The following is a 27576-nucleotide window of genomic DNA, read 5'->3' on the forward strand; positions in this document are numbered from 1 at the left end:
AAGCTGGCACAGGGTGCCCCCCGCAGCAGAGAGGTCTTGGGGCGTGTCAGGGGTGTCCCAGCACAGTGGTGCTGCTGCTGGGGTGTCAGGGTCAGTGTGGCTGCAGAGCCAGGGCTTTTTTACTCTCCCCCCATCTCTGCTGTCAGCTCCCTTCCTGAGGGCAGCGGCTGAGGATCCCTTGCAGAAGGCACCAGCACCCACAGGCCATCATAGCCAGCCCTGGTCACCCCATGTGAGACACAACCAGTGTCCAGCAGCTTGTCCCCTCCCCATGGTGTCCTCTGCCCTCTCCCTGTCCTTCAGCCACTTTCCAGTGCAGCCCTGGCTCGGCACTGCTCCTACTCTGTCTCCAGCATCCCTCCCTTCCTCCCTCCCTCCCACACCACAGTGCCCACCCAGGAGGGATCTGTCTCTGCCAGGCTCCTCCAGGCCTGCTGGGAAATCTCTGCTATTTTTATCAAGTCCCTGTGTGGGCTTGTCAAGAATTTTACCTCCCAAAGAAACTCATTTCAGAAAGGAAAAAGCGAGAGGCACTCACAGGGAAGATGCCAGGCCCATCCTTTTCCATCTGCTTGCAGATCTCCTTTTCAAAACCTAAAGACAATGAAACACAACCTTTTATTGACTTGGAAACAGCACCCTGAGCACACATAGATTTTCTGAGACGTAGGAGGGTACCTCTGAGCCACTCCATCCCCTGAGCTTCCCCTCCCAAAGGCATCTTTGCCCCCAGCTCTTGCCCTTGCATGGAACCATTTTGGTTGGAAAAGCCCTCTAAGACCATCAGGTCCCCAGCGCTGCTAAGGTCACCATTAAACCCTGTCCCCAGGTGCCACAACATGCACCCTGCCAGCCTTCCTGCACTCCTTGGAGAGGAAGCCAACACTTCCCTCTGGTGGCAGTTCAGCCTGTGCCCGTCCATGTCCCCAGGGCTGCCACCCATGCCTGAGACCACAGCAGCTGAGGAGGAGGAAGATGCACAGGACGTTCTGCACCTCAACAGGATGCTGGAGTAGACCAGCTGCTCAGACCACTCCAAGTAGCACAAGCACCAGCCCATGCCAGCCAGTCCCATCATCCTCCAAAGGAGCTGCCACATGGCCCCTGCTGTTCTTAACAGCAGAGAGGAGATAAAAAACATCTCCCCACATCTGCAAGGTGTGGGACACCCTGACGTGCGGGACACTGCCTCACAGGACACCCTGCCTTGCAGGAGGGACACCCTGACCTGTGGGCACGGCGCTGCCTCACACAGCATGAGGGGTAATTTATGGACCACACTCACACAACTGCAGACATGATTCATGTGTTAACCAGGCAGAGAACTGTGTATTTAGAGAGCTCAGCTTGGAAAGGAAGGAGGCAATGTAACGCTGGTGACCACAGACTTCCCACTGTTTCCCTGCATTTATCCCAGTGCCAGCAGCTGCACCCACAGCTCCCACCGAGCCCGTGCACCTGCCTGGCCCTCTGAGACCAGCAGCAATAAACAAACCCTCCCAGCCTCTCCCCTGACTGTCAGATTTTCCTCCCCTGAGGACAAAGGACCATTCTCCTCTCCCCGGAGCTGGCAGCCCAGCACAGCCATCGGGAGAAATGATTAATAGGTCCCTGCAGAGGGGAGGGCTGCAACCCCCCCGTGGTGATCTCTCCTGCTTGCACCTAGGACTTGGCTATTGATTAAATGTCACGTTGCCTGGCTTTTAATTATTTTGTAATGGCTTGGTCAGAGAGGCTAATTACGTGGGAGACTGACAGCAGAATTCCACCAGGAGCAATAATGGGGGTCTCTGTGGCGTTACTGAGCTCTCCATCAACCACAGCCCCTGTGCTGGGACACCAAGTCCTGGCAGCTCTGCTCCTGGCACAGGCTCTAAGCAGGGACCATGCAGCCCAGGAGCCAGGGCAGGATGCTCCCATCGATGGACAATTGTCCTGCTCAGCTCTCAGCTCAGCTCAGCAGGGAGCACTGGTGTCAGGGGGCACTGGCAGGGAGCACCACAGGGAGGGAACCTCGTGCCTGACCCACATCCCACCACAGCATTGTGGGGAGAGTGCTCTGTACTCAAAGTCTAAATAAACACAGCCTGGACCATCATTTTCCATACTGGAAACAGTGCAGGAAAGCAATGGGAGGTTCCATTAGAACCTGCAGCAGCCTTTAGCCCTGTCAGTGTAAATAAATTCTGATGAGCCTGCGCTGCCTCAACAGCACCATTTCCTTGCTAGAGGCTACAGAGGCTCCCTGGGTGCAGTCACGGCACATTCCCAGAGCTGAAGGCAACCAGGATGTTCCTTACCTGCCTCTGGTTTGTGCTTCACCGTGGACACAGGGACATTCGAGCACTCAAAGTACTCCAGGTCATCTTCTGGCTCAGCCTTCTTCTCCAGCCCGGCTGCTTTCTGCGTGGAGGTGGTGGAGGCCAGCTTCTCCTCATCAGTGGCACGTCCATCCCGATTTGTAATATCTGGGATTTCTGAGATCAACACTCCTTCATCCTGCAGGACCAAAGTATGCAGTTAAGCAAGACTGGGTTAATCTGCAGGGATCAGGCCACCAGGTGAGCTGCTGGATACTTCATGGAAAGTATGGAAGGCTTAAAATCCATTGGCAAGCTGCTCCCCACCAGCCCCCATCCCTCCCTTCTCAGCAGGAACTGCCCGCAGGGAAGATGCCAGCGTGAAGCTCAGGCAGCCCAGCTCTCCCCAGCACCATCCCAGCATCCCTGTGCCCAGCCCGCACCTCTGGGGATGAGATCCCACGTACCTGAGTGCTGATGTCCAGGACCAGGGGCTGCGCCTCGTGCTGCTTCACCTTGCAGCCGCTCCTGCAGGAGAGAGAAGCAGCAGCTGAGGGGGGTTCAGGGGTGCTGTGGGGATGCAGGGGCGCGTGCGAGACAGCCCAAGCAGGGGGAGGCAGTCCCAGCTCTAGCGTTGCACCCACCGCAGGCCAGCACCCCACTCACCAGTGAACACCGAGGCAGAGCAAGTTCTGGAAGGAACGGAAGGAACAGGCAAACAAAAGACACGACTACACATCAGTTGGGTTTGTCTGTGAGGTGTTTATTCCTGAGGAAGGTAAGGAGTGGAGCAAGGACCCCAAGAGGCTGATGGCGAGAGAGGCAACCGCCAAGGAGCTGGCAAAGAAGGATCTCCCTCGCTGCGCCCTCGCCCTGCGTGTCCAGGCACCCGAGGCTTCAGTGCATGTCGACTTTCTGCAGGAAGAACCATGTCCAGGCTGTCTCATGCCCTGTCCCTGCAGCTGCAGATTTGTCTGGGACTTCTCCACAGCATCCACATCTCCCACGTGAGTCAGACCCGCGCGGCCAGGGCAGAGTGGGAGAGCACCAGGGCGAGTGCTGTGCCTCGAACAAACGCTCCGCCTGACGCAAATGCTGCCCCACGGAGAGGGGCCCCTTGGGTGGGAAGTTTAGCCCAAGTAGGTCTTGCAGGTGGTCCCCTTGCCCTCCAGTGAGGAAGCTGTCCCTGGAACTTCATCCCACATTCCTGAAGACACCCATCTCGGAGGCCATCTGCGCAGGGCTGCAGGCACGGCTGCATCCCGACACACTGGGCACCAGCACAGCGCAAGGCAGCGGAGGCACCGTCCCAGTGGGAATGTGGGTGGGAGAGCATGAGCTTTTCTCCTGCATCTCAACCCCTCACACTCCACACTCAGGGATCTCCCAGGCTCGGGCCATGTCTGACCCCCAGGAGACACCTGCTGAGCTGGAACAGCTCGTGTGACAGCCGCTGCGGGGACCTCGGGAGGGATGCCAGCCTTCAGACACGGCACTCCCCGCCGCAGGGACACAGCAAAGGCTCGAGCAGGACTGCAGCGAGCTGCTCCCAGGTTTATGGAACTGCCCCCACCCACTGCCACTCTCCAGCCTCCCCACCCCATTGCACACATGCGCGGCAGAGCACAACGAGCGACGTGGCACGGCACACGGAGGCTTCTTTGCACGCTGCCATGCACACCTCGGTCACACTGAAGAATCGCTCTGGACTGGTTTTCTCCCTCATGCCCTGCCACGAGCAGTCAAACTCACCACATCCTCTCACTCCTCTTTTCTGCACCCTCTCCTGTGCCAGGGTTATCACATCACCTGGCAGCTGGTTTGAGCTCCCCCCCAGCACCAAGGCAACAAAAACCTCCTCCCCTCCATTAGCTGAAGGTTTTGAGCACTTGTCCACCATCAGAAGACGCTGCAAGGCGGCATGCTGCGAGGACAAGCACGGGCGTGTGCCTCTGGTGCAGCTCAGCTCAACTCAGCTCTCCTCTCCTCCCTCACTCCCAGGCATTCACCAGGCCAGGCCACCCTGGGGACCCCGCCGAGGGGTGCGGGGGCACAAACCAGACAGCAGAGAGCACAAGTCAAAGGGCAGAAGGAGCTGGCATGCCATGGAGACGAGTGGGGCAGCACACACCCAGAGAGAGGACAAAAACAGCAAAGGAAAAGAAAAGGAATACAGGAGAGAGTACTTACAACAGAAAACAGAGAAATTTCACTTGCTCAGTAGTCCTGATGCACCAAAGCACGGACAGGGAGAGAGACAGACAGATGGAGAGAAGAAGAGCATGTGAAAAGACCTGGATGTTAACTCTGCTCTGGAGAAGCATAGTGAGCTGCCTAGCTCGGTCTTTGGGAAGGCACACACACACGGGATGCTCGGATCCTGCATTTGCTATCCACAGCAGCGGGGTGAGATCCAAACACAAACCTCACTGCCAGAGCAACATCCTGTTGCCTGCCTGTGCTGCTCCAAGGTGACAGAGAGCGAGCAGAGAATTCCCTGCTGCTTCCCCTCCCCGTTGGTTCTGCTCACCCACAGCCACACATGGCAACACCAGCTCTTAAAAAATTTGTATCTACTCTCTGTAAAGTATTTCCTGGACAAAAACATCCAGCATAGCCTGATTTTTGCCTGTGAGTTTTTATCTTTCTCTCTGTAAAAACCCACTATTTAATTTTCTCACTGGAGAATCCAATGGCAGAGTGAGAGTCTACCTGTCCAACCTGTTCTCCTTCTCTGATATAAAACAGAAATTCAATGTCAGCTCGCAAAATGTCTCAGCTACATTTGACCAACCACACCTGCATCCACCAGCTCCTGCACATCCCTGCACGAGTCCAGCAAACACATCGGCTCCAGCCTCCACTACGGGTTTCCTCTGACACCACAAATCTCCACCTTGACCCACCAGCTGCACCCCCAAGGGGTTTCCAAAGTGGTGATCCTACAAGCGGGTCCCAATCCAGCCTTCCCTGCTCTGCTTGGGACTCAGGACACCGGCACCGCTCCAGAACACCCATCCCTCTCCTCCCATCAGTGGTACTGACAGGCAGAGGGGAGCTGCCCCTCCACTGGGACAACAGGCGGGTAAAACTGAGGCAGCAGCAGAACCTGAGGTGCACGGCGGGATTTTGGGCTCACGCAGGAGGCACCAGAGCAGGAGCACCACTGCCACCACCATCACCTCCATCACCACCTCCATCACCACGGCCAGCGCGGCTCTGCCTGCCCGCGGGGAAAACAGAGGGGGCTGCAGCCCCGGCTCTGCACACACTGGCACTCACGTTATCAGGCGTGACTTGGGCTTCTTGGGGGAGTCTTTGCCTTTCAGGGCATCGTCCTGCATCTCCAGTGTCTGAGATTCGAGGATTTCATTGAGGCTGTTATCTGCAGTGGAGCAAGAGTCAGCGTCGGTGCTGGCAAGCGTCTTGGTGGGCTTGAATGGATCCATGGAGTCAAAGTTATTGGGGTCAAACTGATAAGAGCCCTTGGGGAGAACAGGCAAATTTTGCAGTGCTGAGCTGCCACTGAGAGAGTTGAGACCGGAGCTGTCCCAGCACGTGGGACCCAGTTGGGAGGAGCCTCGAGGCAGTGGCGGCTCTGTGGGACCCCTCTCTGCATCCTCAGCTGGTTTCTTGGGGGACTCTCTGTGTCTCTTCGGTGTCAGCTTGCTGGCTGGGATCCTGCTGCCCCTCCTGGGTGAAGCTGGCTTGGCCTCCACACTCTCTCTCACCTCTGTAAAATCAGCCCCAGGTTTCAGGACCTGCCCTGTGGTCTCCAGAGCTGGGTCCCCCCCCAGCTCACCAGGATGGGGAAGGCGTTGTGAGACTGCCAGGGGAGAGCTCTGTAGCTGGCAGCCCCCTGCCACAAAGGGGCTCACACTCCTGTCATGCTGCTCAGGCTCAAGCTGGTAGGATGCTTGGGTCTCCTCTGTGGCTTCATCTGTTTTCCTCCCCAGCAAAGGTGTTTTCCCTTTCCTGAGCTGGTCCTGGGCCAGGGCATCAGCCCTCAGCTCCACCAGCCCCGTGTCCACCGAGTCCCCTCCTGACGCGACCCGCTCGCAGGTGGCTGTGCCCACATGGGGCACGGGGGCTGGCTCCACAGTGGGCACAGCGGCGTGGCCAGGGTCAGCCTTACAGCCCAGCCCAGCCAGGGCTTGCATCAGGGGCGAGTGGTCAGGGTCAGTTTCCCCTTTAGCATCCGAACTGGCTTTAGGGGCTCCAATCTCTGGTTGAGCCTCATCTTTGGGGTGCTTCCCAGGCGAGCTGTCCCAGTGGGCTTCCCCTACCAGCAGGTCACCATGGCCACCTGGCTCTGAAAAGATAAAAGGAGATGGTTAAACCCTGCCCTTAAACACTCCCTTCCAGAGGGCTTCCTGCTCCCTCCTCACAGCTGCTCCAGTGTCAGATTTTATGGGGGATCCACTGACCCAAAACTCAGCTTCCCTGTGCCAGATGACAGGGAGTCACTGCTCACCTGAGCAGAGGGTCAAAAATTAGTGACAAAAGTTCAGGGACGCATGACATGAGACAACACCACAAAATGTGAATAAGCAGGCCCCAGGGAGAAGGGGAATGGGAAGGTGTGCTCAGTGAAGGAGCAGAAACAGGCTGCAGGAGGGACCTGGGGGTCAGTCCCAGTGCTGGGGCTGTGGAGCCAGATGTGCACCAGGCAGGAGAAGCTGCCTGACACAAGCTGGCTCTCCACCTGCAGAAATCCTGCACTAGGCATTCCACACTGCTGTCAGCGTCTTCTCATGACAAATCCTGATCCATGACTTAATCACCATTACTCCAGTCCTTTCCCCTCAATCCTTTTACCATTTCATCTTTTCCTTGCTATCAAGGGATGGAGAAGATCCTTCATCTACTGGGGCATCCTGAAAGCTGCACCCACCGAGCACCCAGAGCCAGGATTGTGGTGCAGGTGTGCCAAGGCACAAGAGGAAAACATCTAGTCTTTCTCCTGCACCTCAACCAGGGACAACTGCACAGACTCCTGGGATAAGGCAAAGCAGGATGCTGGGATGCCCAGCAGCCATCAGGGAGCATGTGGTACCTGCAGCCCTCACCAGCAGCTTTCTGGGGAGACACAGTCCAGCCAGGTCCTCCAAGGGCAGAACAGAACCAGTGCTCTCCCAAGGACCAAACTGGTTTGAAACCTGGCTGGGAAGAGCAGCCTGGGTGATGAAGAGCTTGTGCCAGGGAAATCCGCCTGTCCCTGCCCCAGCCCTGCCCTGGAACAGAGGTGACAGCTGCAGAGGGGAGTCACCTCGAGCATCCCCCCATACCAACCACTGGCTCCTACAGACCCCCATCCCTGAGCCCATCCAGGAAAGGTTTTTCCTATCACCAGGCATTTGCAACCGGCTCATGTTTGCTGGTAACAGAGCGAGTCACAGGCTGGCAGAGGAAAAGTGAATCAGGCAAATATCTGGTCCCAGGACTAATCCAGGATGTGGAGCCAACAATCCTGACTCAGTTGATGGCTTGTGGTTTGCGTAATTGATCCCAAGGATGCTAAAAGCCATGAAAATTAATCATGAGGGTCTGTGTCCTCCCTGAGACTGCAAAAACGCTTCCTCTGACTGCAAAAAAAAGCTCCCTCCAAGTAGACGTTGCCTTGATGCCCCAGAAAATGCATCAGTAAACACAAATCCAGTGGATGAGTACTTGGAGTGCAGCCAGGAAACAGTCTGAGGCAGCGCCTGCCAGGCCTTCCCATCATTAGGAACCAGGAAAACCTCCTTAACAGACCCCAAAGAAAACTTTATTACACTTGCTGTGTTGCTCAGCTGTTTGAAGCCTTCCTGAGACAGCTCTGAATAGAAGAACAGACTTCAAAGTCAGGGCAAAAGGACTATTTAAGTGCATTTTGCGTTCCCAGCAGAAGGTCTGGCAGCCGCCGTTCTCACAGACATGAGCCCATCCTGGTTTCTAACCCAAGCAGTGAGTAATTACTTCTTGAATAACAAGCAGCCGGCACACAAACCACCTCCCCATGCTGCGGTGTCTACAGGGTGGGGAGGAAAGGAGCAGTGGCGCATGTGGCCATAGCTCAGAATCATTTTCCCACAAAAATCAGAAGAACCACCCACCCAGGTCCTCCAATTTTGTGATTCCCTCATTTTCTGCACCCAAGAGAGCTCAGCTACTCAGCCCCTCCCACATCACAGCCCACCCGCTCAGCCAGTCTGAGAGCTAAGGAACTGGGATACATTGGGAGGCAGAGGCAAAGGGCAGCTCAGGTGCTCGCCTGTGGTTTTGGAAATCTTTTGCAGTGGAAATGTCCCTCCTGCAAGCTCAGGGGGGAGTTTCCCCTAGTTCCTTCCCCTCTGCATTTCTTCTGCCTTCAATGCAGCATGGTGGGAGAGCATGTTCCTGGGAGAACAATTACACAGGATGCAGAAAGCAGTGGCCTGAAGGGCCCTGGGGTGCACAGAAAAAGCCAAGCTCTCTGCTCCAACCCCCACAGCTGCCCAGCACTGCTGGGTATGAGCATGGCGATACCTCAGTGCAGCACTGGCTGTCCCCCACAGAGCCCTCCCCAACCCTGGCTCGAAGCCTGCAGCTCTCCCTGCTCCTCCTCTGAATGCTCCGACATCCCCAGCTCCCGCCAGCCCCAGGCAGTCACGTTGTGAGCAGCCGTGCTGGCTCCGCACGTACTCCCTTCGCTCATGGCTCCTGCCAGGGAAACCAGCTTGTCCCCCAGTCCTGCAGCTTCCCCCAGCCCTCTCACTGCTCAGATTCTCCTTTTGGGCCAAAGCTGTGCTGAACACCCTATGGGACCCCAGGAGGAGGCAGGCTGGCAGCCACCGACCACACACAGCTCTGCCCCTCAGACCAGCCCTTCCCGCAGGCATCCCAGCAGATGCCTCACAGCAGCATCCCGAAAAGGTGACCCTGAGGTCTCCCATTCCACCTCTGGCACTGTGCCCTGCAGGGGGGACAGTTTAGTCCCAGCATGACTAAACTAAACCAAACATGACTAAAAGGACACTGTCAGGAGCATGGCACACAAAGTGACTCCAGGATCCGTCCCAAACGCAGACCCAGCACAGGACGTGCTGAATCCCATGAACACCCCTTGTCCCGGCTGTGCACAGGCTGCAAATCTGCTCTGGATCCAGGTGAGTACCTGGAGGGGATGCTACAAAGTGAAAACAGAGATTTTTTTACTTTCTAAAGAAAAACAGACAGGACAGTCTGGCACCGCAGTAATAGACACTTTGTGCCTCTGCATTATAATTGCTTCGCTTGTCTTCCTCAGGCTGAAATTAAACACAAACACCGACTTAAACAGCTTTCCAGCGTGCCATCCCTCAAATGAATCAGGAACACTTGGCAGCGGCAGCGCTGGAAGGCAAAGGCTCAGCGCCCTTTCCATCCCACAGGCAGCCGCCAAGCGAAGCAGCGGCGATCCCTGCGTGGCCCCTGTGCCAAGCACGGGCCAGAACAACCCCTCCACTCTCCGGGCCTTGGACTCAGCTCAGGGCAGGGCTCGCTGTGAGTCATGCACTTCCCCATCTCAGCACAGGATATCTGCCCCGTACACCCAGCTCAGTCCTACATTGCCAATGGCTTTTTTCCTCTTTTGGCTTTCCGCTTGTGTTTAACAGCCGTTGATCTATTTTTAAATCTATTCTGTTAAGAATTAGCATACCGGCAAACGATGCTGCTAACGCACCGGAAAACACGTGCCCTGCATCAGGGTAACGGCAGCGAGAGCCTGCTCCCAGCACTGATGGCTCTAGATTTGCTGCTTCTGCTCATTTCCTTGTGCAAAATATCTACTGGCAAATGACTGGAGATAACTTGAGCAAGAATGGGACAGAATTAGTCCCACTATCCGAGACAACAAGAGGAAACGGAGTGATCCTGAGTGGGCATAAACCCTCACTGCAGCCCACTCCAGGGCTGAATTTTTGTCCCCAAGGACAGGGTTTAACATACCCAGGTCACCTCTTGGCAGTGCATGGAGTAGCCAGCCCTGGAGTCACAGCCTCTGTCTTACACGTTCCTCACCCTATTTATTCCCAAGGCAGGGTGAGACTGCAACTATAGAGCAGACAGTGCCTGCTCCTTGCTGTCCCTCCAGGCCAGGGGTGCCGTGCCTGCCCTCAGGTCCAGCTCTGGCGCTGCCCCCACACACCCCAGCACAGCCAGCAGCCATTCCCCAGGGCGTGCAGGGCAGCAGCTCTCCCGGTGCTGACAAGCAGCCATTACACCGGATTGTCTCCATGCCGGCATTTGCTCCCACTGCTGCTCCCGGGCACGAGCAGCACCGCCAAGATGAGGCCGGAACACATGGATTACATCGGTGCAGTGGTGTAACACCCCAGGGTGCCTCTGCACACTGCAAACCCATCGGCACCTGGACAATCCTTCCCCTCCACCATTCCAGACAAACTGAAAAGACACAGCCAGAGACGTGGGCAGAGAAGGGCTGGAGCAAAGTGTGGTGGCACCGCGGTTTGGCTCTGCCGGCCCCAACATCCCACTCTCTGCCAGCCAGCACAGACAAACAGCTTTTGCTGGAGATCATGCCCTCGTCTCCAGAACACTGGGAGCTTTGTGTGCAGGAGCAGCTACTCCCTCGCTGCTGAGCAGGAGCTGCTCATCCCAGGACAAGGGGCACAGGCACACACGGGAACAGTGACACCCTGGAGTCTGAAGCAATGCGCTTCCCTAAGCTCTGCTGGAAATGATCCTCCTACCTGCTAGGAAAGCCTTTATTTCTCTCTCCCCCTCCCCAGACATTATCCCCAAAGTAAAGATGTCTCTATCATCCCTTCTTAAAAGGATTATTCCAAGAGCTGTGATTATTGAAAGCGTGAACCAAGCGCTCTCCCCATCACAGCAAACAAACATGAGTTTTGCACAGGGATGGATGAGCACCCAGATCCACCCCAACAGCACAACACCACCACAGGAGATGGAGGGCCATGGCTTCCTGTTACTGACACAGTCAGCAGTGCCCGGGCTCCTGCACAGAAGGACCCATGGTCTGGATCGGGCCCGTGTGCTCTGAAACCAGCCCTGCAAAAAGTTCCCAGCTGCTGCTGTGAGCATTCAAGGAAAGCACAACACTGCACATCACGTACCAGGGTCTGCAGCAGTGAGGGGCAAGAGAGGGCAGGGAATGCTCAGGGCGGCCTGGCCAGGACTTCCTGGCCCAGCACATACCGCCCTGTGCCTTGGAGAGGCTGCTCTCCTGCACACCACCCCGGGGGCTCACAAACACCCTGACACTGCCCAGCCACTGGGAGCAGATGGAAGGGAGGTCTCCTCCCTGCCCTGCCCCGATAACCTCCAGTGGGTTGTAGCAGCAGTGCCAGGGCTTCAAAGCTTCCTCCCAGCAGCACAAAAACAGAGATAGGCACCACCATGTCAGCCATAGACACCAGCCCAAACCCCTGAAGAGAAGGATATGGAGACAGCAGGGAGCTGGTCCTCAGAAGGCCACGGGCTAATGGGGAGCCACACTCAGGGAAGCAGCAGCAGTGTGGGACGCAAGGATAAACCTACAAAACAGCTCAGGACTCACCAGCAAAGGAAGCCTCATGCAGTTAGAGCAGATCCCCCACAATTTCCCAAAAACTGGGATTTAGCAGCACTGATCTTTTGCATCTTTAACACCAGCTGCACAGTGAGGACACCTGGCACCTAACTCCAGGGGAAACAGCCTGTGCAATGAAACCCCTGACCACTGACCAGCCTGGGGGGCACAAACCTGGCATCTTGCCACTCCTGTGCAAGAGCCAGGGGTGAGTGACAAATGGGGTACACATGAGAAAGGTCCCACCAGCCAGCAGCAGTCAGGGCAGCCCCTGGGCTGCAGAGGAAGTGTCAAAGGGACGTTTAACTGATCAAATAATTCAACAGCATCCTCAGATTCCTCTCAATCAACCCATCACAGCTCCTTGTGGAGTGCCCAGCCCAGCCCTGGCATTTGAACTGTCCAGGCCATTAACCACCAAAAGTGTGCCAGGCATTATTCAAAGTCAGCAAATTTTACTCCTTGACCCCACCCTGCCTTTCTGACAATGGAGCAGAGCACCAAGAGCAGAAGGTGCACAATTTACCTTGGGTCCCGGCCTCAGACTCTGGTGATCCTGGTGGCTCGCAGAACTCCTTGAGTGGCGAGCAGCTTGGTGTTTCTGCTTCAGGGGTCTCAAAATTATCAGTGGAGTCCGAGCTGCCGAGGGGGGGAAAAGAGTGAGGAATTACTGCTTTCAAAGCTACCTCTGAAATCCTCCACAACGCCTACACGTCCAGCCAGGCCAGAGGCTGGTCGTGGGCATCCGGGGCGGCCACTTGCTCCTGTCCAGCGGGACATGCTAGCAAACGGAAAAGGGACAGCAGGTGAAACATCATCGTGAGCAGCCCCCTGTGCATCGCCAGCCCTGCGGGAGGGCTTTTGCCAGGTCATTCCCGAGCTGAGCACACAGCACGGGCCTCCAAGGACATGAAGCCCCGCAGCATCTCCCACGCCGCTCCGGAGGCTGCCGCGGGGAGCGAGCCCGGCTGCTCTGGCCCTGTGCTCCCCCGCATCCTCCAGGAAGCAGCGCCCGGCTCCGGCTGCGGCCCCGGCACCCCCAGCCCCCGGCGCGGTGCGGTGCGGGATCCCCGGCAGCCAGGCAGCGAGCGGAGAGCGAGGGGCGGATGGGGAGAGGGCCGGGGAGGACGCGCCCGCAGCCCCGCGTGGGTGCGGGCCCCGCAGGAGGGCGGGCAGGGGAAGGGGCCGCGGGTGACTTGCCTGAAGCCGAGGGCCGAGCCCCCCGCCGGCGGGTCCTGGTCCTCCTCCTCATCCTCCTCCTCGGCAGCACCGGCCCCGCCGTCGCCCTCCTCGGGGCTGCCCCCGCCCCGCACCGCCGACCAGGTCCAGCGGGCCCACTGCACCGGCGAGAGGATCTGCCAGGCGCTGAACGCCATCGGCCCGGCCCCGCTCCGCTCCCCGCCGGGCTCACTGCGGCCGCGCCGCCGCCCCCATCGCGCCCGCTCCGCTCGGCTCCGCTCGGGCCGCCCGCCCCCGCACCGCGCCACTGGCGAGGGGAGCGCCCGCCCCCGGCACCGCCCGCCGGGAGGGGCCGGCCCCGGCGCCCCCCGCTGCCTCCGCCGGAGCCCCCGGCGCGGGGAGGGATGCGGGGTATGCGGGGCAGCGTCCCCGGTTCCCCGTCCCTCCCGGCCGGAGGTGGCAGCCGCCGCTCTTCTTTCCTACGCGAACTCCCAAATTCACCTATTTCTGCCCAAAGGCGGGGCTGGGGCTCGTCGCTGTCACCCTCCGCGACGCCCTGCCTTTCCCCTCCCTCGCCACAGGAAACCCCCACGTGAGAGGGCAGGGGACTGTGAAACCAGATCCCCGCCAGTTTATCCCACATTTATTTGGTTGCACCTGCGCTGTCACAGAGCCGGCAGGACACAGATTCTTTCCACTCTGGACGTGCCAGAGAAAACCCCACGCTGGCGGGGAACTGCCCTGGGGGGCAAGCAGCTCCCAGGAATCCTCACTTCGCCCAGGAAGACTCGGTCCCACCGGGAAGGCTCGGCCCTCCGGGAAGCCTTGCCCAAGGAAAGGGCTTTCCCAGAGCTGAGGAGCCAAACACAGGGGGCAGGGGCAGAGGAGAGGGAAACACCTGTCCTTTCCATTTTCCAAGGAAACACCGGCCTCAGCAGCCCTGGCGGATGCTATATCCTTCCGTGGCAGCAAGTTTATTTATTTATTTAGTAAACTATTGTTGTTTAAAAATAACAGCCAGCAGTTCCCACAGAAATCAACCTTGCTGGCCTCCCTCAGGAACTTTCCCTCAGGAACTTTCCCCCTAACGAGGGCTCCCACTCCCAAATTCATCACCTCCCACACGCTTGCTAGAGAGAGGAGGATAAAATTACTGACACCGTGCAGTGGCCGCAGCACTGTGAGGAATGTCCAGGGCTCTGGCAGCAGATCTGTCACGGGCAGTAGCATTGCTGGCTCCGGACAGTTGGCAGCTCCCTGGAACCCTGACTGGTTTACCCTGCTCCCAGCAACTGGTCCCAGGGATGACCTTGGAAATGGCAGACAACTGTCGTGCCATGAAGCAAGCCTGGCCCGTTGCAGAGAAGAGCTGCTGGCCCTTGCTGACCACACCAAGAGCTCACATGGCAGGCTGAGCCCACAGCCGGTGCTCCCCTGTGAATCATCAGCCAGCTCTGAGAGCTGGAAATGCCTCTGCATGGACAGAGAGGCCTCTGGGGCAGAGCAGACCCGTCCATCTGGTCTGGCTGCCTCTGACACCAGCCTCTGTCGGATGCTTCAAAGGGCTCATTCCTCACCGTTGAACATCTCGAATAACCTCCCTGCAGGGATCCTTTCTCCCAAGCTTCCACCTCTTGGTGTCCTTATTAGATATAGGTGTCATTCCTGCATGCTTTTACTGCCCATCCCCTATAAAAGAAAATCTCCTATCCCCTTCCACAGTACCTCTAAACTTCCCCAGAGATTTCTCTGGGTGAACCAAAGCTGAGGTGCTGCTGGTTCCCACCATAGGTCAGTGGCTGGAGAAGCACATGGGCCCTAGGGAACACCTCGGCCACTGCATCGTGTGGCCCCCCCACATCCCCAGGGGCTGGGGGACAAGGGGCCCTGCACACTCCCCTGCTGCCATGAAGAGGGGACTACATGACTCTTATTGAAGTTTAGCCAAAAACCATGAGGCTGAAGCAAAAGCAGAAGCTCAACATCCTGTTGCCCATGGCTGCCGTGAGCAGAGCACAGCCCACTTCCCTGCTCCAAAGCGGCAGAACTGATTTCTGCAGATGAATTTTACATAAGATCTTCAGTGTGAGCCGTGCTGCAGCAACGCGCTGCAGCCTGACCTCATCCTCCTCCTGCTCCCGCTTCCCCTTCCCACCTCCCACTGAACCCAAGGACCAGCAGGAGTGATGACGTTGTGAGCAGCTGAGTTCTGCCAGGGACCTCACAGGACCCAAGCACAGCAGGAGCAGCAGCAGCACTGGCACAGCAGCAGGAATGAGCCACCTCCCTGCAGAGGGGAAGGAGCTGTGTGTGACAGGCTGACTCCTACATACCCCACTTGTTGGATGGGGGAACTGGGGCACTCGAGTGCAGGAAATCATCAGGATCTGTCCTTGTGCAGGCTGCACACACACACTGCGCCCAGCGAGGACCCCCCCCCTCCCACCCACCACCCGGGGAAGGAGCCGACAGGAACAGGATCAGCAGGACTGAACCATACTGGCTGCAGAGCTTCTGACTTGGCAGGGCCCTGGGGCAGGAAGATACCAGAGCAGTGTAGGGGCAGAGCCTGCTTCCACTTGCTGTTCCCGATGAGCAATTAAGAAAATGCCTCGAGTGGCATTTTCCAGCTTGGCACCTGACCCAGCCTGGCAGCACCACCGGCTGCAAATCACCACCGAGGAGATAACCTGACTTTGTCAGTCACACCGGAGGCTCTGCCTGCCAAACGCTGCTTGGCACAGTCAGCAAACACATCTCTGCAGAGCAGGGAGGATGCTGACCTGTTTAAAACACCTGCCAGCAGTTTCCATCCACACAGTGAGATGCAGCCCACACAGGCAGCAGCTGGACGGGCTGTCCTTGGCACTGCTGTCACCTCCCTCGCTGCTGTCACAGGACTCACTGTGCCAAACCCTGCACACACGCAGCGGCTCAGGGACAGGGGATGTACAGCCCATGGATGCCTCTGGCAGCAGCTGCGCTGAACTGCCTAGAAACCACCCACGGTTCACACACTGCCTGGGTTTTCCAGGAGGGGAGAGCAGCGGCCCCTGCTGCACAGAGGACAGGTGAAGACCCAAATATTTTGGAGCTAGAAGAGCCCTGGCATCACAGAAGCTGCAAAAAGAGGCAAAACCTTGCTTAGGTTTTCATGTTCATCCTTGCAGGAAGCCAGCTGCACCCAGGGATAACAGCTCTCATCCAGATGAGACCTTCCCTTCACACTGGGGATGAATTTCCTTCTGGCCATCTGGCAGCAGTGCTTCTGCCTGGCCCCAAAAACACAGCATGCCCGATTCTTCTCAGTGTCACCACACCTTGGTCGTCAGGAAGGGTGCAGGGAATAACGCTGCGGAACAGGAATCACGCAGCCACACCTGTGGCGTTTGGAGCTGCAGTGCCCCAGGCCAGAGGAAGGCATGCACCTGGAATTTCCCTTCTCAGCCCTTTCATTAAGCAGGAGAATATCTATTTCTGGCTGTGAAGCTTTTCTGGGCACAGCACAGGAGCCAGCGCTGACATTTCTAGCTTGGAAACAGATCTTTTGTGGGGTTTAATTTCTCTTCTCCACTCCTGCCTCTCTGCTCCTCTGCAGCGGAGCCTTTCGCTCCCCACCCAGGACCAGGGTCCAGCTCCCTGTACACAATGCCAGGATGGAGCACAAGGACAGCAGGGGATGGTGGGGACAACCCTGAGATCAGCACACAGATAAAACATCAATCCATATTTCACTGCTGTGTAAATTTCCCCCACAGCTTGTACTAAGCACTTTATCCACATAGCATTTATCTCCTCCAGGAAAGGAGGTCCAAGGCGTTTCAGGAGCATTTTTCTGTTGCTGCGTTTTATTCCAACCTATTCTATTGATCAGGGATCAGCATCCCCTCTCCGTGCGGCAGTATCTGGACCATCCCGGGCATCCCCCAGGTGCGGGAGCACCCCGGAGTATCCCTAGGTGTGACAGCCCCACGGAGCATCTCCCGGGCGCAGCAGCATCCCGGCGCAGCCCCGGGAGCCCGGCGGGCTCGGGCGGACGCTGCTCTCGCTAGAGGGCTCCCCAGGATGGGTTTCCGAGGGCTGCCGAGCTCTCCGGCCTCGGCAGCGCAGGGCAGGGGCTCCGCGGCTGCCCGCGGGCTGGCAGCGCCCCGCGCCCCGGAGCGCAGGGTTCCTTTTGCTTCTGACCTTGGCAGAGCCTCAGCCTGGACACTCTTGGGCACAGCCCGGACCGAGGAGAACGACACCGAACGCCCTGGAATTCAAGGCAGACAAAACCAACCTCCTCCCATCTCCGGCTCTGCCATCTGCTCGCTAGAGCACAGCAGGAACCAGGGTGTCACCCGCTGTGGCAGCGCTCGGGGGCTCCAGAGCAATGCCCAGCGTGGGACAGTGCTGCCGAGTATCTCAGCTCCCCCGGGACCCTTCACGGCCTGGGATGTGACAGTTCCCATCGCTACACATTCCATCAAAACAGCTCTACAGAAATAGAAATAAAGGACACAACTGTCACACACGAGCCTGGACACCAGCAGCCAGCCCCGGGCTCCAGCTGCCTTTCCCCACCAGACTGCCAGCAAATGGATAAATACAGACATTTGTGGTTGCACTGAAAAGGACCGATGGGATAATGAATGCTCTGCTATTCCTGCATTTTAAAAATGCCAACCACAGCTTAATCTCGCTGATGCACTCGTGTGGGTGCGAGCTCATTTCAATAGGAGCAGGCTCCAGCCCCATTTCCACATTGATGCTGGATGAACACAAGCAGCTGCCTTCATCATGCGGCTTATTGACTCCCCCTTCAATTCCTCTGCTCCGTTTGCTAAAAATATCTGTGCTATGTGGCAGGAATGCTTTTATCAGGTGTTTGTCAGGCCTTAGATCCCTGAGTTTACTCCAGACTCAATCACTTTGGGAAATGCAGGCAGCACCTTAACCCATAACCTGGGGGCCCAGCAGCAATGGGGGCAGCAGAATGTGGACAACAGCCAGCACAGGGACAGGGACCAGGAAGATGATAAAGGGCGGGAGGAACAAAACAAAGTTTGCTCAAGGTGGAGCAAACAGGCGGGAAGGGCAAACAACTGAGTCCAACGGGGCAGAAAGAAGCAGCTCCGGCACACGCAGGATGTGTTTTCCACCTGAGAACACCTCTAATGTCTATGTAGGAGATGACTGCAGGGAAATAAAGGCAGGACCGAGCAGTTACAAGGGCAGAACGCCCTTGTCTGAGCCCACCGTTTGCAAACACTTACAGGGTCCCCACTTAAAGAAAATATTTCTATTCTCTACAGTGTTTTGGTTGATTTACAGATAAGATGTTTCCACTTTTCCTTTTGATCCCTTCAGTTCCCAGTGCCCGAGCAGCTGGTGGGGACCAGCTCCCCCAGCCCAGCCCCAGCTGTCCCCAGCCTCCAGACCCCCACCAGCTCCCACCTTACCCCAGTCCGGGAACGGCAGTGCTAGCCCCCACCCCACACCCCAAGACTGGGGGTACAGACGCACCCCAGCTTTCCTCCTGGGCTGAGCTGCAGCTGGAAGCTCTGGTCTGCTGAGACCAGGGATGGGGTGTTCAGGCACCCATGGGTGGGGAGCTAAGTGTGGCTGAAGGAGAAAGAGGAAAGGGGAAAGGGGAAAGGGGAAAGGGGAAAGGAACTTTCTCCCCGCAAATTAAATTTCACTCTCTGGTTTGTCCACTCCACAGCAGCGAACCCAGACCCGTCCCACGCGTGGGAAGGGGCCGACGCGGGGGCTGCGGGGGGAACCGGACCCACCCGGGACCGCGACCCGCCCCCCCCTGCACTCACCGGCGCGGCGGGGCCCGGGGGTCCCGGAGGTCCCGCGGCTCCCGGCTCTGGGCCGCCCCCATGGCCGGGCTCGCCGCCGCCGCTCCGCCGGTCCCGGCGCGTCCCTCCTCCGCGGGCGGGAGGGAGGGCGGGGGCTCGGCCGGGCTCGGGGGGCGGGGGGCGGTGGGTGCCGGGTGCGCCCGTCGGGGGAGCCCCCGGGCCCCTCTTGGCGGGGCAGAAGCGCGGCTCCAGGCAGAGCCCAGGCAGATGCTGGGGCGGGGGCTGGCATGGGACAGGCGACTGCTCTGGTGACAGTGGGAATAAGAGATCCACGGGATCGCTTAGGTTGGAAAAGCCCTCTGAAACCACCGAGTCCAACATCAACCCAGCACTGCCGAGGCTACCACTGACCCATGGCCCCAGGCTGCACAGCCACACGTCTGTTAAATCCCTCCAAACGCAGTGACTTCACCACTGCCCCGGGCAGCCGCTGCCCGTCCTGCCAGGGCTGGACAAGTCTCTCCATGAAGAAATTTTCCCTGTTACCCGAGCTAAACTTGCTCATCTACCAGGAATCACCAGCCTCTCATACTGCACATGCAACGAGAAACTGGGGGCTGAGCCCGTTGTCTAGGGCACCTGATCTCTGTCAAGAAGCCCTGATAAAGTGCTGGTGTAATTTCTCCCCTGAGAACAGCCTCTTCCCAAATCGTGCCTTGCAGGGGAAGCCAAACAGCCAGCCCCGATGTCAGGCAGCAGCCAGACCCCTTCACGGGAGGAAGATTTAATGCTGCACTTTAAAAGCTCAGAGGTGACCCTGCTAAGGAAACGCCCTCGTTGGAGTTCTTTTAATTAAAGTGCCTGAGAATGTATCCATTTTTGACAACATTTGGGGCTTTTTACTTTTGAGAAACTGAAAACCGGAATATCAATCTCTTTTTTTTTTTCTGTCAGTCAGGGTGTTCTGGCTGGGGTTGCAGTATTTTTTGGCAAGAAAAGTGTCAATGCCCTTGAAAGCTCTCACCTTCCTAAAAAAAAAAAAAAAAAAAAAAAAAAAAACACACACACAAAAAAACCAACCAAACTTTCCATGGATGAAGAAATGTCCTGCCAGACTCAACTGCTGACCGTGCCCAGCATGCCCCCAGCCACGGACAGCCATGGGGACCCCCTCTGCCTGCACGGGGGCTCCCACAATGGCCCCGACCACCCCAGAAACCCAAAATGCCCCTGGTAGAGGGAGCGTTACCTCTGCTGCCGGCATGCCAGGGGAGAAGTCGGAGGCTGCGGTTGGTCACCGTGGCCAGTCACCAGGGCTGAGTCAGGTGACAGCCATGTGGGACGTGGCGTGGGGCCCTGCCTGCTGCATGAGGCCCGATAATCCCTGGCAGCGAGGCAGGCAGGGGCTGGGCAGCACCCCACACCCCACTGTGCATCCCGGGCACTGCTGGCCCCACAGGAGGTGCTGCCCCACTGGTGACACCTGTCCTGGGGTGCTGCAGCCTCCTGGCACTGCACCACAGCCACACGGGTGAAGGAAAACCCATCAGGAAATGGCTCTGAGCATGGCCCAGGGAGAGGTCTGCTCCAAATCCATGCCACAGCCTGGCAGCTCCTGCTGGGTCCTGCTCCAGCTCCTCTGCTTTGCCCTGCTGAGCACTGCTGGAAAATCTGGCCATGCCAGAGGGGAGTTCTGGGGGATTCTCAGGCTGGAGCAGGAAGCCCCAGGCCCTGATGGATTGTGGCAGCAAGTGAAGAAGGTGAGGAGATGGCTTTTGGGCTCCCAGGCCCACGATGCAGAGCTTGGAGTGGGTTTTGGACTGCTCTGACTCCCTGCATGTGTTACAAAGGCCAAACACTGCAGGTTATGTGCTGTGCCATGTGTCCCTGTCTGTCTCCTCCACCTTGTAGCTGAGGACAAGCTCTGCCTCTGCACATCCCTGCTTGTGGAATGGCGCAGGAGTGAGCTGTGGGGACGGCCGTGCAGGCCCTGTGTAGCATCCTTCTGTGGAGCAGCATGCCCAGAGGCCAGGCTCTGGCATGGGCAGAGCTCCCAGGGCTTGGCCCTTTCATTCCTGTGCCTTTGGTTTCAAAGGAATTTCCTCCAGCCATTTCTGAGTGGTGCATTGGAAATTGCTGGGCAAAGCTGGGATACACACATCTCCCTGTCTTGGACAGGAGCTGCCAGGACCTGCCTGCACTCGAGGCTGTGATGCTGTATCCAGGCTTCAGCGGCTTATCCCAGAAATCTGCTTCCGTGAGGCTTTGCTGAGCTGAGGACTGCTACCAAGCGGCAGGAATTCAGCATTTCCTACGAAGTCCATCTGGTCGGAGCAGGGATCTAAACTGGAGGGGTGAATCTCACCAGGAGCCAAGGCTCCAGCACACACACACACATTAGAAACCAGCATTTAAAGATCTGGGCGGGGCCCGCGGATGCAGTGTCGGACGCCAAGCAAGCCAGGGACAGGCAGCGGGTGATGTGCCAGCACTGTGGCTCCATACTCGGCGATTTTGGCCACAGCCCCCACCCTCCTTGGCAGGGCCCCCACCCTGTGAGGAGTAAACACCCACAGATCGCTGGGAAACTGCTGGCGTTCTGGGCAGACACTGAGGGAAAGTCAGGAGGGGGAGGGCACCAAAAGTAAACTGCGATTATGTAGCACACCAGGAGAGAAAACCAGTTTCCAAACTCAGGAACCCTGAGGGCCCATGGTGACGTCCTTCACCACACTCCCCAGAGCTCCGTCGACCTGACAAACCGGCAAAAAAAAAAAAGATTAAGCTTTTCCCAGCCCCTCAGAGCAACTGGAAGAGTCAGTGTCATCTGTGAGCCACAGCCTCGACCTTAGAGAAGTGACAGGTCTTGTTCATACCCCCAGGAGTCCCAGAGCAGCCCCCAGTCCCACTTCGGGGTCTGGAGGTGAGCAGAGCTTCATGAGAGGCTTTGCTTCCCGGCTGTGCCAAGTGTCACAAGACCTGAAACAGCCACTTGCAGGCAGTGCCACAGAACCCTGCCCGGGGAGCTGTCCCCTGCAGGCAGGGCTGGCAGTGCCCACAGGGCTGGGTGCCAGTCTCACAGCAGCCAAGCTGCAGAGCAGCCAGATGTGCCCCAGCTGTGAGATCCTACTCTTTGCCGGCAGAACTCAGCTCAGGTGGGGCTCCTGCATGCCCGGCTCGTCCAGCACCCCGAGCAGAACCAGAGCTGGCCGGCGGGACGACTGTGGTCTGCAAGGGGGCAGATGGTAATAATTACCCTTGTGCTAATTCCATGGAAATTTCCATGTGCCTGGGAAAGAGACAGCCAAGCCCTTCTGCTGCCCGGGGCAGAGCTTTGCTGTTGTTTCCAGGGACCGTGACTAAGAGACCGGTCTATCACATGGTCCTTGGAGCCACCCATCTAAATGCCACCAGCTCCAGAGCTGCCCGGAGCCGGCACCACGGGGCTGCCCGGTGTACCCGGGAGCACCTGGAACGCCTCAGCTCTGCCCACTGGTGCTGGCAGAGCAGCAGCGCAGCGCCTCGGAGGGAGAGCGCTGTGCCCGAGCCCTTCTCCACCTGCTCTTGCTCAGAGCTCTGGTGGCATCTCCCCTTCCCGAGGGTCCCCAGGGAGGGCAGGCGGCGTGGAGCAGCGTGTCAGCACACATCATCCCGTCTGCCTCTGGCAGCTCCTCCTTAGCAACCCAAACAGAGCCACAACAGGGGCCTGGCGGCAGATCCTATCCCGGCCAGCACGAGGCTCTGGAGGAGAGCCCGGAGTGACCACACGGCCCGGCTGCCCGCCCGGCAGGTGCCGGTGCCCTGCCCTGCCTGGGAAAGCGCCATGAGATCGAGCTCTCTGGCACGGCAAAGCGGCGGGAGGTTGTGCTGTTCAAAGGTGTCTTCCAGGGTCTGCCATCGCAGGGGGCTGGGGGAGCTGGGGACAGCTCTGCACCTTGGGCAGTCGAGGAGCCCTCGGTCTCTGCTCTCCTCCTCCCTCCAGCCTGATGTAGCCAAGTGCTGGGTGAGTGTCCCAGCCCTCAGCTCCCTTCTCCTTCCTACCTTTGCAGCCGCAGACTTGTCCCGAGCTCTGTCACTCTCTGCTACCTGTCCCGGGGCTCCTTCGAAAGCCACTTGCGTAAAGAGCTGCCTGGAAAGGAGCAGGGAGGAAGGAAGGGGACGGACGGGGTGGGGAGGGCCAGGCGGCGGCGGGTGTCTCTGCACCCCGTAGCCGGGAGGGAAGGAAGGAGGATGTTTTGTAATATTTGGCGAGCGCTTCCACGGGCAGAGAGAGGAAAGCAGCGGGCTCGCGGCGCTGGGTGACCCGTCCCGTCCACACGCCGCTGCTGCGCCGGTACCGGCGCCTCTCGGGTGAACGCCTGGATCTCATGCCGGCTCCTGCCGGGGCCCCACTGGTGTCATGCCGTAAAAATGTGCTCTTGGCTGGAATTTGGCAGCCTAGTCCCTGACGGGGAGGGAACCTCTCCGCTTACAGAGGCAGTGGGAGCTGCGGCCCTGGGGCTGCAGGGAGAGGTGACGGGGAGCTGTTCGTGAGCTGTGCAAGGCTGGGGAAGGAGGTCTAGGAGCGGTGGATGTGGCCGCGGACTGATGCCCGGGGATTCCGCTTTCCCCGGAGCCCTGAGGCCATCACCCCCCAGTTTGCCTAAGCCCAAACTTCAGCCTGGTCCCCGAACGTCCCTCCGGCCAGGACTCAGCCCACGACACGCACACGGAAATCAGGGTCAAGCCACTCAGTTAAATTCCCCCGGCCTCGCCCCGAAGGGTTCGTGCCAGAAGTGCCGGCCTGGTGAGGGCTGCGAGCGGGGGCTGGCAGCGACCCCGGCCCCCCCGGTCCCCCGGTGCCCCCCGCGCCCGCCCGCTCCTGCAGAGGGAGCGCAAGGAGCGGGAATGAGCCACGGGCTCCGCGCAGCCATTTCGTCCTCGGGAAGCGTCAGCAGGGGTGTTGCTTTCCAAAGAGAAGAGAAAACTCTGCTTAGGCGGGGAACTTCGCCTCGCAAACAAAATGTGCCGTCTGTTCCCGCAGTCCCCGGCCAGACCCTGGTCCCTGCCCCGTGCCCTGCCCGGAATTACCTTCCCAGATACCCAGGACCCACGGCCTCTGTGCAGGGGGATCAAACCAGCTCTCTTCTCTCTTCATTCCCACCTCCCGCAAGAAGCAGGAGGACAGTGATTGGAAAGGACACTGCTGCACCTTCCATGGACAAGCAGGGTGGAGAGTGACAGCCCAGGACCCCCCATTACTTCTGCCTTGTCTGGGGTGCTCCCTGTCTGCTCACCCTTCCCATCCACCCGTGGCTTTCTCTATCCAGAAGGGCCAAGGGCCGATGCCTCGAGCAGGCGGTAGAGGATCCATCTTGCTGGGGTGGCTGCCGTGTCCCGCCTGCACCAGCACCCACACTCGGCCAGGCTTGGCTCTGCACACTGCCAGCCCCGCACACAGCCTGTGCCAACGCCCCAGGCCCCGTGTTCTCCCTAGGGTTTGGGGCAGGAGAGCATTCCCAGCTGCTGGAGCCTCGGAGGTCACTGCAGCAGTGGGGCAGCGGCACTCGCCTGCTCGTCTCATCACTGGCCTCCAGCTCCCATCTCCCAAGTGGCTCTTTCTTTTCAGCTGAAACTTCCTGCTGGCTTTCATTTTCATTCTTTACCTCTTCAGCAGTGCAGAAAATTGGCACTTAGCGTGCCCTGTGAGGCTGTGTGGTACCAGCTGAATTGACCCTGGTTGCATCACCCTGGCCACAGCTCAGTCAGTGAGCTCAGCCTTGGGCCACATTTATTTCCTGTCCCCTCTTTGTTTTCCTGCCATTTCCAGGGGTCCTGCTGGTGAGGGTTGTAGAGGAGCAGGGGTGGCCCAGGCTTCCCAGAGAGCTGTGGGAGGCCCCCACGGGTCCCCACCCAGGGAAATCTGGCTTTCTGCAGTTCTCCATCCTCCTTTCCTCCCTCATCCTCATGTCTTCCCCAGCTGGTCAGCAGGTTGCTCCAAACCCTGCACATCCCAACATCCCACCTTTGATGAGGAATGTGGCAGGGCCATGCTGCAGCTCTGGGAGCTTCCCCAAGCATTGCCAATCAGTCGGAAACCTGAGCCGCTGGTTGCAGCCCTGACCTTGACAGTTGTTTTCCAGGAGCTGGTCCCAGGCATTGCAGAGTGTGTCAGTCCAAACCAGAGCAGTGAGGACCAAGTGGCACACTGACCAAAAAGCTTATGATTAAACCAGACCTGTAGCAATCACCTAAACGTGGTCTCAGCTCAGCTCCAATTCTCTTATTGCATCCTTTGGGGCATAGATTGCTGCAGGAGAACCTGAAATAATTGGTATTCAGAGCATCATAAAACTCCTCGTTGTGGTTGACAATCCAGGCAGGACTGCATTATGGCAGATGTCTAGCAGGGGAATAAGATTTTCCAGGTGAATGAGGGAAATGCATATAACCATTGTTTTGGGATATTCCTGGGTGCTGCTGAGGAGGAGAGGCTGTTCACTGCTCCTCTGTCATGTGAGAGCAGCAGAGCGCTGCCACCAAGGCTGTGCCCAGCTGCCGCTCTGGCACGCAGCCGGCGGGACCCTCCTCACCCCACCGGGCTCTGGGGGACAGCAGGGCCACACCAGCAGCAGCAGGTCCCAGCAGATGTCCCTGCAGGCCCCGGTGGAGTTCCCTGCGTTTGGGTGCAGGTTCCCAGGGTAGGGCTAGGGCAGCACCTCTGACGCTGCACGCCTGGGATGCTCTATTAAAGAGGAGGGTTTCCTCCAATTGAATATCTCACCACTCAATTTGTGTTGGACCATGGAGTCCTTCCAACACTTGGAATACAATGCGTTAGTATCTGCTGCTCTGGAGTTTGTGTCCCGGCGGAGAGCCCAGCCAGCTGGGAGCACGCTGGGACCAGGCTCCAGTACAAAGAACAATGGGAAGGCTCAGCAAGGGTCTCTGGGGGCAAGATCCCCCCTTGGTGACGGCGCTGCATCTGGGGCTGCTCCCAGCTCTCTGATTCTCCACCAAGAGAGGATCACAGCTTCCAGACCCTCCTTTTAACTCTGCAGCTTGTCCCCTCACTCCCCTTTACTGCTCTTTCAGGCAGCGGGCTCTGCGTGCCAAATGGGATGCTGGGGAAGGCGCTGCTGCCTGGATGGGCTCCAGATGCAATGCAACTAATCCATTTTTATAGCTGGGAGCAGGTGTCTCGTGCATCATGAGCAGCTCTCTTAAAGACCACTCTTTTTATTTGGCCACAAGCACTGGAGGGATGCGAAGGCATCGGCCACCACTTGGTGCCTTCCAGCCCCAGAAACGCCCTGTGGGGCCACTGTCCTGCTGCACCACTGCAGTCTCACCCATGAGAGCAGGGAGGGCTCTGGGTGCCTGTTGGCACTCTCAGCCAGGGTCACAGGACTAAGGCCATGCCTGCACCTCACTCCTGGGCTTCAGAGCCACAGTGACCAGTCCTGGGGTTGTGCAGCCCCCCCCCAGGGCTTCATGGACTGGCCTGCATGTGCATAAAATGAAGAAATTCCTTTTTGCTTGTACTTTCTCCCAGTTCCTGTGCTCACCTTCACTGCTCAAACAAGGATGTGCCCACACGTCCAGAGACTGCGAGCTCTGGGAGGAGCCAGTACCTGTGGGGAGGAAAAGAAAAAACATCCAGTGTTGGAGCCGGAGATAGGAAAGGCCAAAGGGTTTGTTTTCCATCCTCAGACCTCAGCAATGCAGCAAGTGGAGCTCAGTCGAGAAACCCCATCCAAACCCACAGCTCACGAAGCTGCTCTGGGCAAACACCACCTCAAAGGGCCCTCTGTCCTTGCCCATCCCATTCCCGCTCTGGAAGGGAGAAGTGACCCCATGCCAGGGCTGCAGGACTGGGGACCCTCAGCCGTGCCGTAGCAGGACTGATGCGCAGCCCCAGCACTCACTGCGGTGACAACCCTGTCCCCAAAGCAGCCAGGAGCACCTGGAGGAGCTGCAGCCACAGATCTTTCAGCTTTGCTGAAGTCAACAGGTCCTGGAGGGCTCAGAGACCCCAGAAAAGAGCCCATGTCTGTGCAGGGCCCTGGCCAAGGAGCTTCACCGCAGCAGCTACTGACGCGCCTGGACTCGTTGGCCCTGCTGAGACAAAGAGCCATTGCTGAATTCAGCTGCCCTGGGTATTTTTTTCCCTCTTCGATGAATCACCTGCTAAAAATATTATAAATTGAGTCGCTGGCCAGACCTTTCACTTCTCTGGAAGCAAAAATATTTATTTTACTCAGGCCGTGCCTGTGTTTTAGCAGAACTTTATGATCAATTTTGGAGGAATGTGCCATGCTGTATATTCAAATTACAACTTCTTTTGGCTCGCAGCGTAAGCTTAAAATGTCTTGTTTAAGACGCAACTGTCAAGCTGCCAGAAAAATGCGTTTTCAGCTGCTTTCTTCCCCGAAGCACCAGTTTTGCCCAGTTGATGGTTATTGTCAACCCAGGTGTGTGCCTGTTCCAGGGCTTGGTGATCGAGGGGTGCAGGCTGGACTGGCTTAGACTGGGAGCTTCCACTTCTGTGGAAAAAACAGCACTTAGTTCCCAGCATCACCGCAAAGTCAGGTCACAGGGAGCTCCGGAGCTGCCTGACTGGTGGGGACAGATCTACTCCCACTGAACAAGGCTGCATTTTTGGGAACTGGAGCAGGACCTCTCCCTGGCCAGGCTCCAGGCTGGTGCAAACCTGGTGCAGATTGTCAGACAGGCCCTGGCGCAATGAGATCCATCACGGAAGCCCTTGGAGCCA

At 58.0% G+C, this 27576-nt stretch overlaps 1 protein-coding gene across 6 annotated transcripts in view; it reads right to left on the minus strand.

Annotated features, from left to right (window-relative positions):
- TACC1 (transforming acidic coiled-coil containing protein 1) overlaps positions 1-23044 on the minus strand; it is a 32498-nt gene extending 9454 nt beyond the window's left edge. The window contains exons 1-7 of one of the 6 annotated variants that reach the window (XM_039564325.1): positions 18843-18925; positions 12383-12495; positions 5583-6612; positions 4491-4526; positions 2768-2828; positions 2301-2499; positions 539-594 (exon numbers count right to left, since the gene is read on the minus strand). In XM_039564325.1, coding sequence (XP_039420259.1) covers positions 539-594; positions 2301-2499; positions 2768-2828; positions 4491-4526; positions 5583-6612; positions 12383-12495; positions 18843-18904 — 1557 coding nt within the window. In that variant the 5' untranslated portion in view covers positions 18905-18925. Of the gene's footprint in view, positions 1-538; positions 595-2300; positions 2500-2767; positions 2829-4490; positions 4527-5582; positions 6613-12382; positions 12496-13056; positions 13325-18842; positions 18926-22862 lie in introns of those variants that run through there. The other 5 variants (XM_039564323.1, XM_039564326.1, XM_039564327.1 and 2 more) reach the window with 5 other exon arrangements.
- Between the last annotated feature and the right edge of the window lie 4532 nt (positions 23045-27576).

The sequence above is a fragment of the Corvus cornix genome, chromosome 22 (genome assembly GCF_000738735.6).
Source record: "Corvus cornix cornix isolate S_Up_H32 chromosome 22, ASM73873v5, whole genome shotgun sequence".
Lineage (NCBI taxonomy): Eukaryota > Metazoa > Chordata > Aves > Passeriformes > Corvidae > Corvus > Corvus cornix.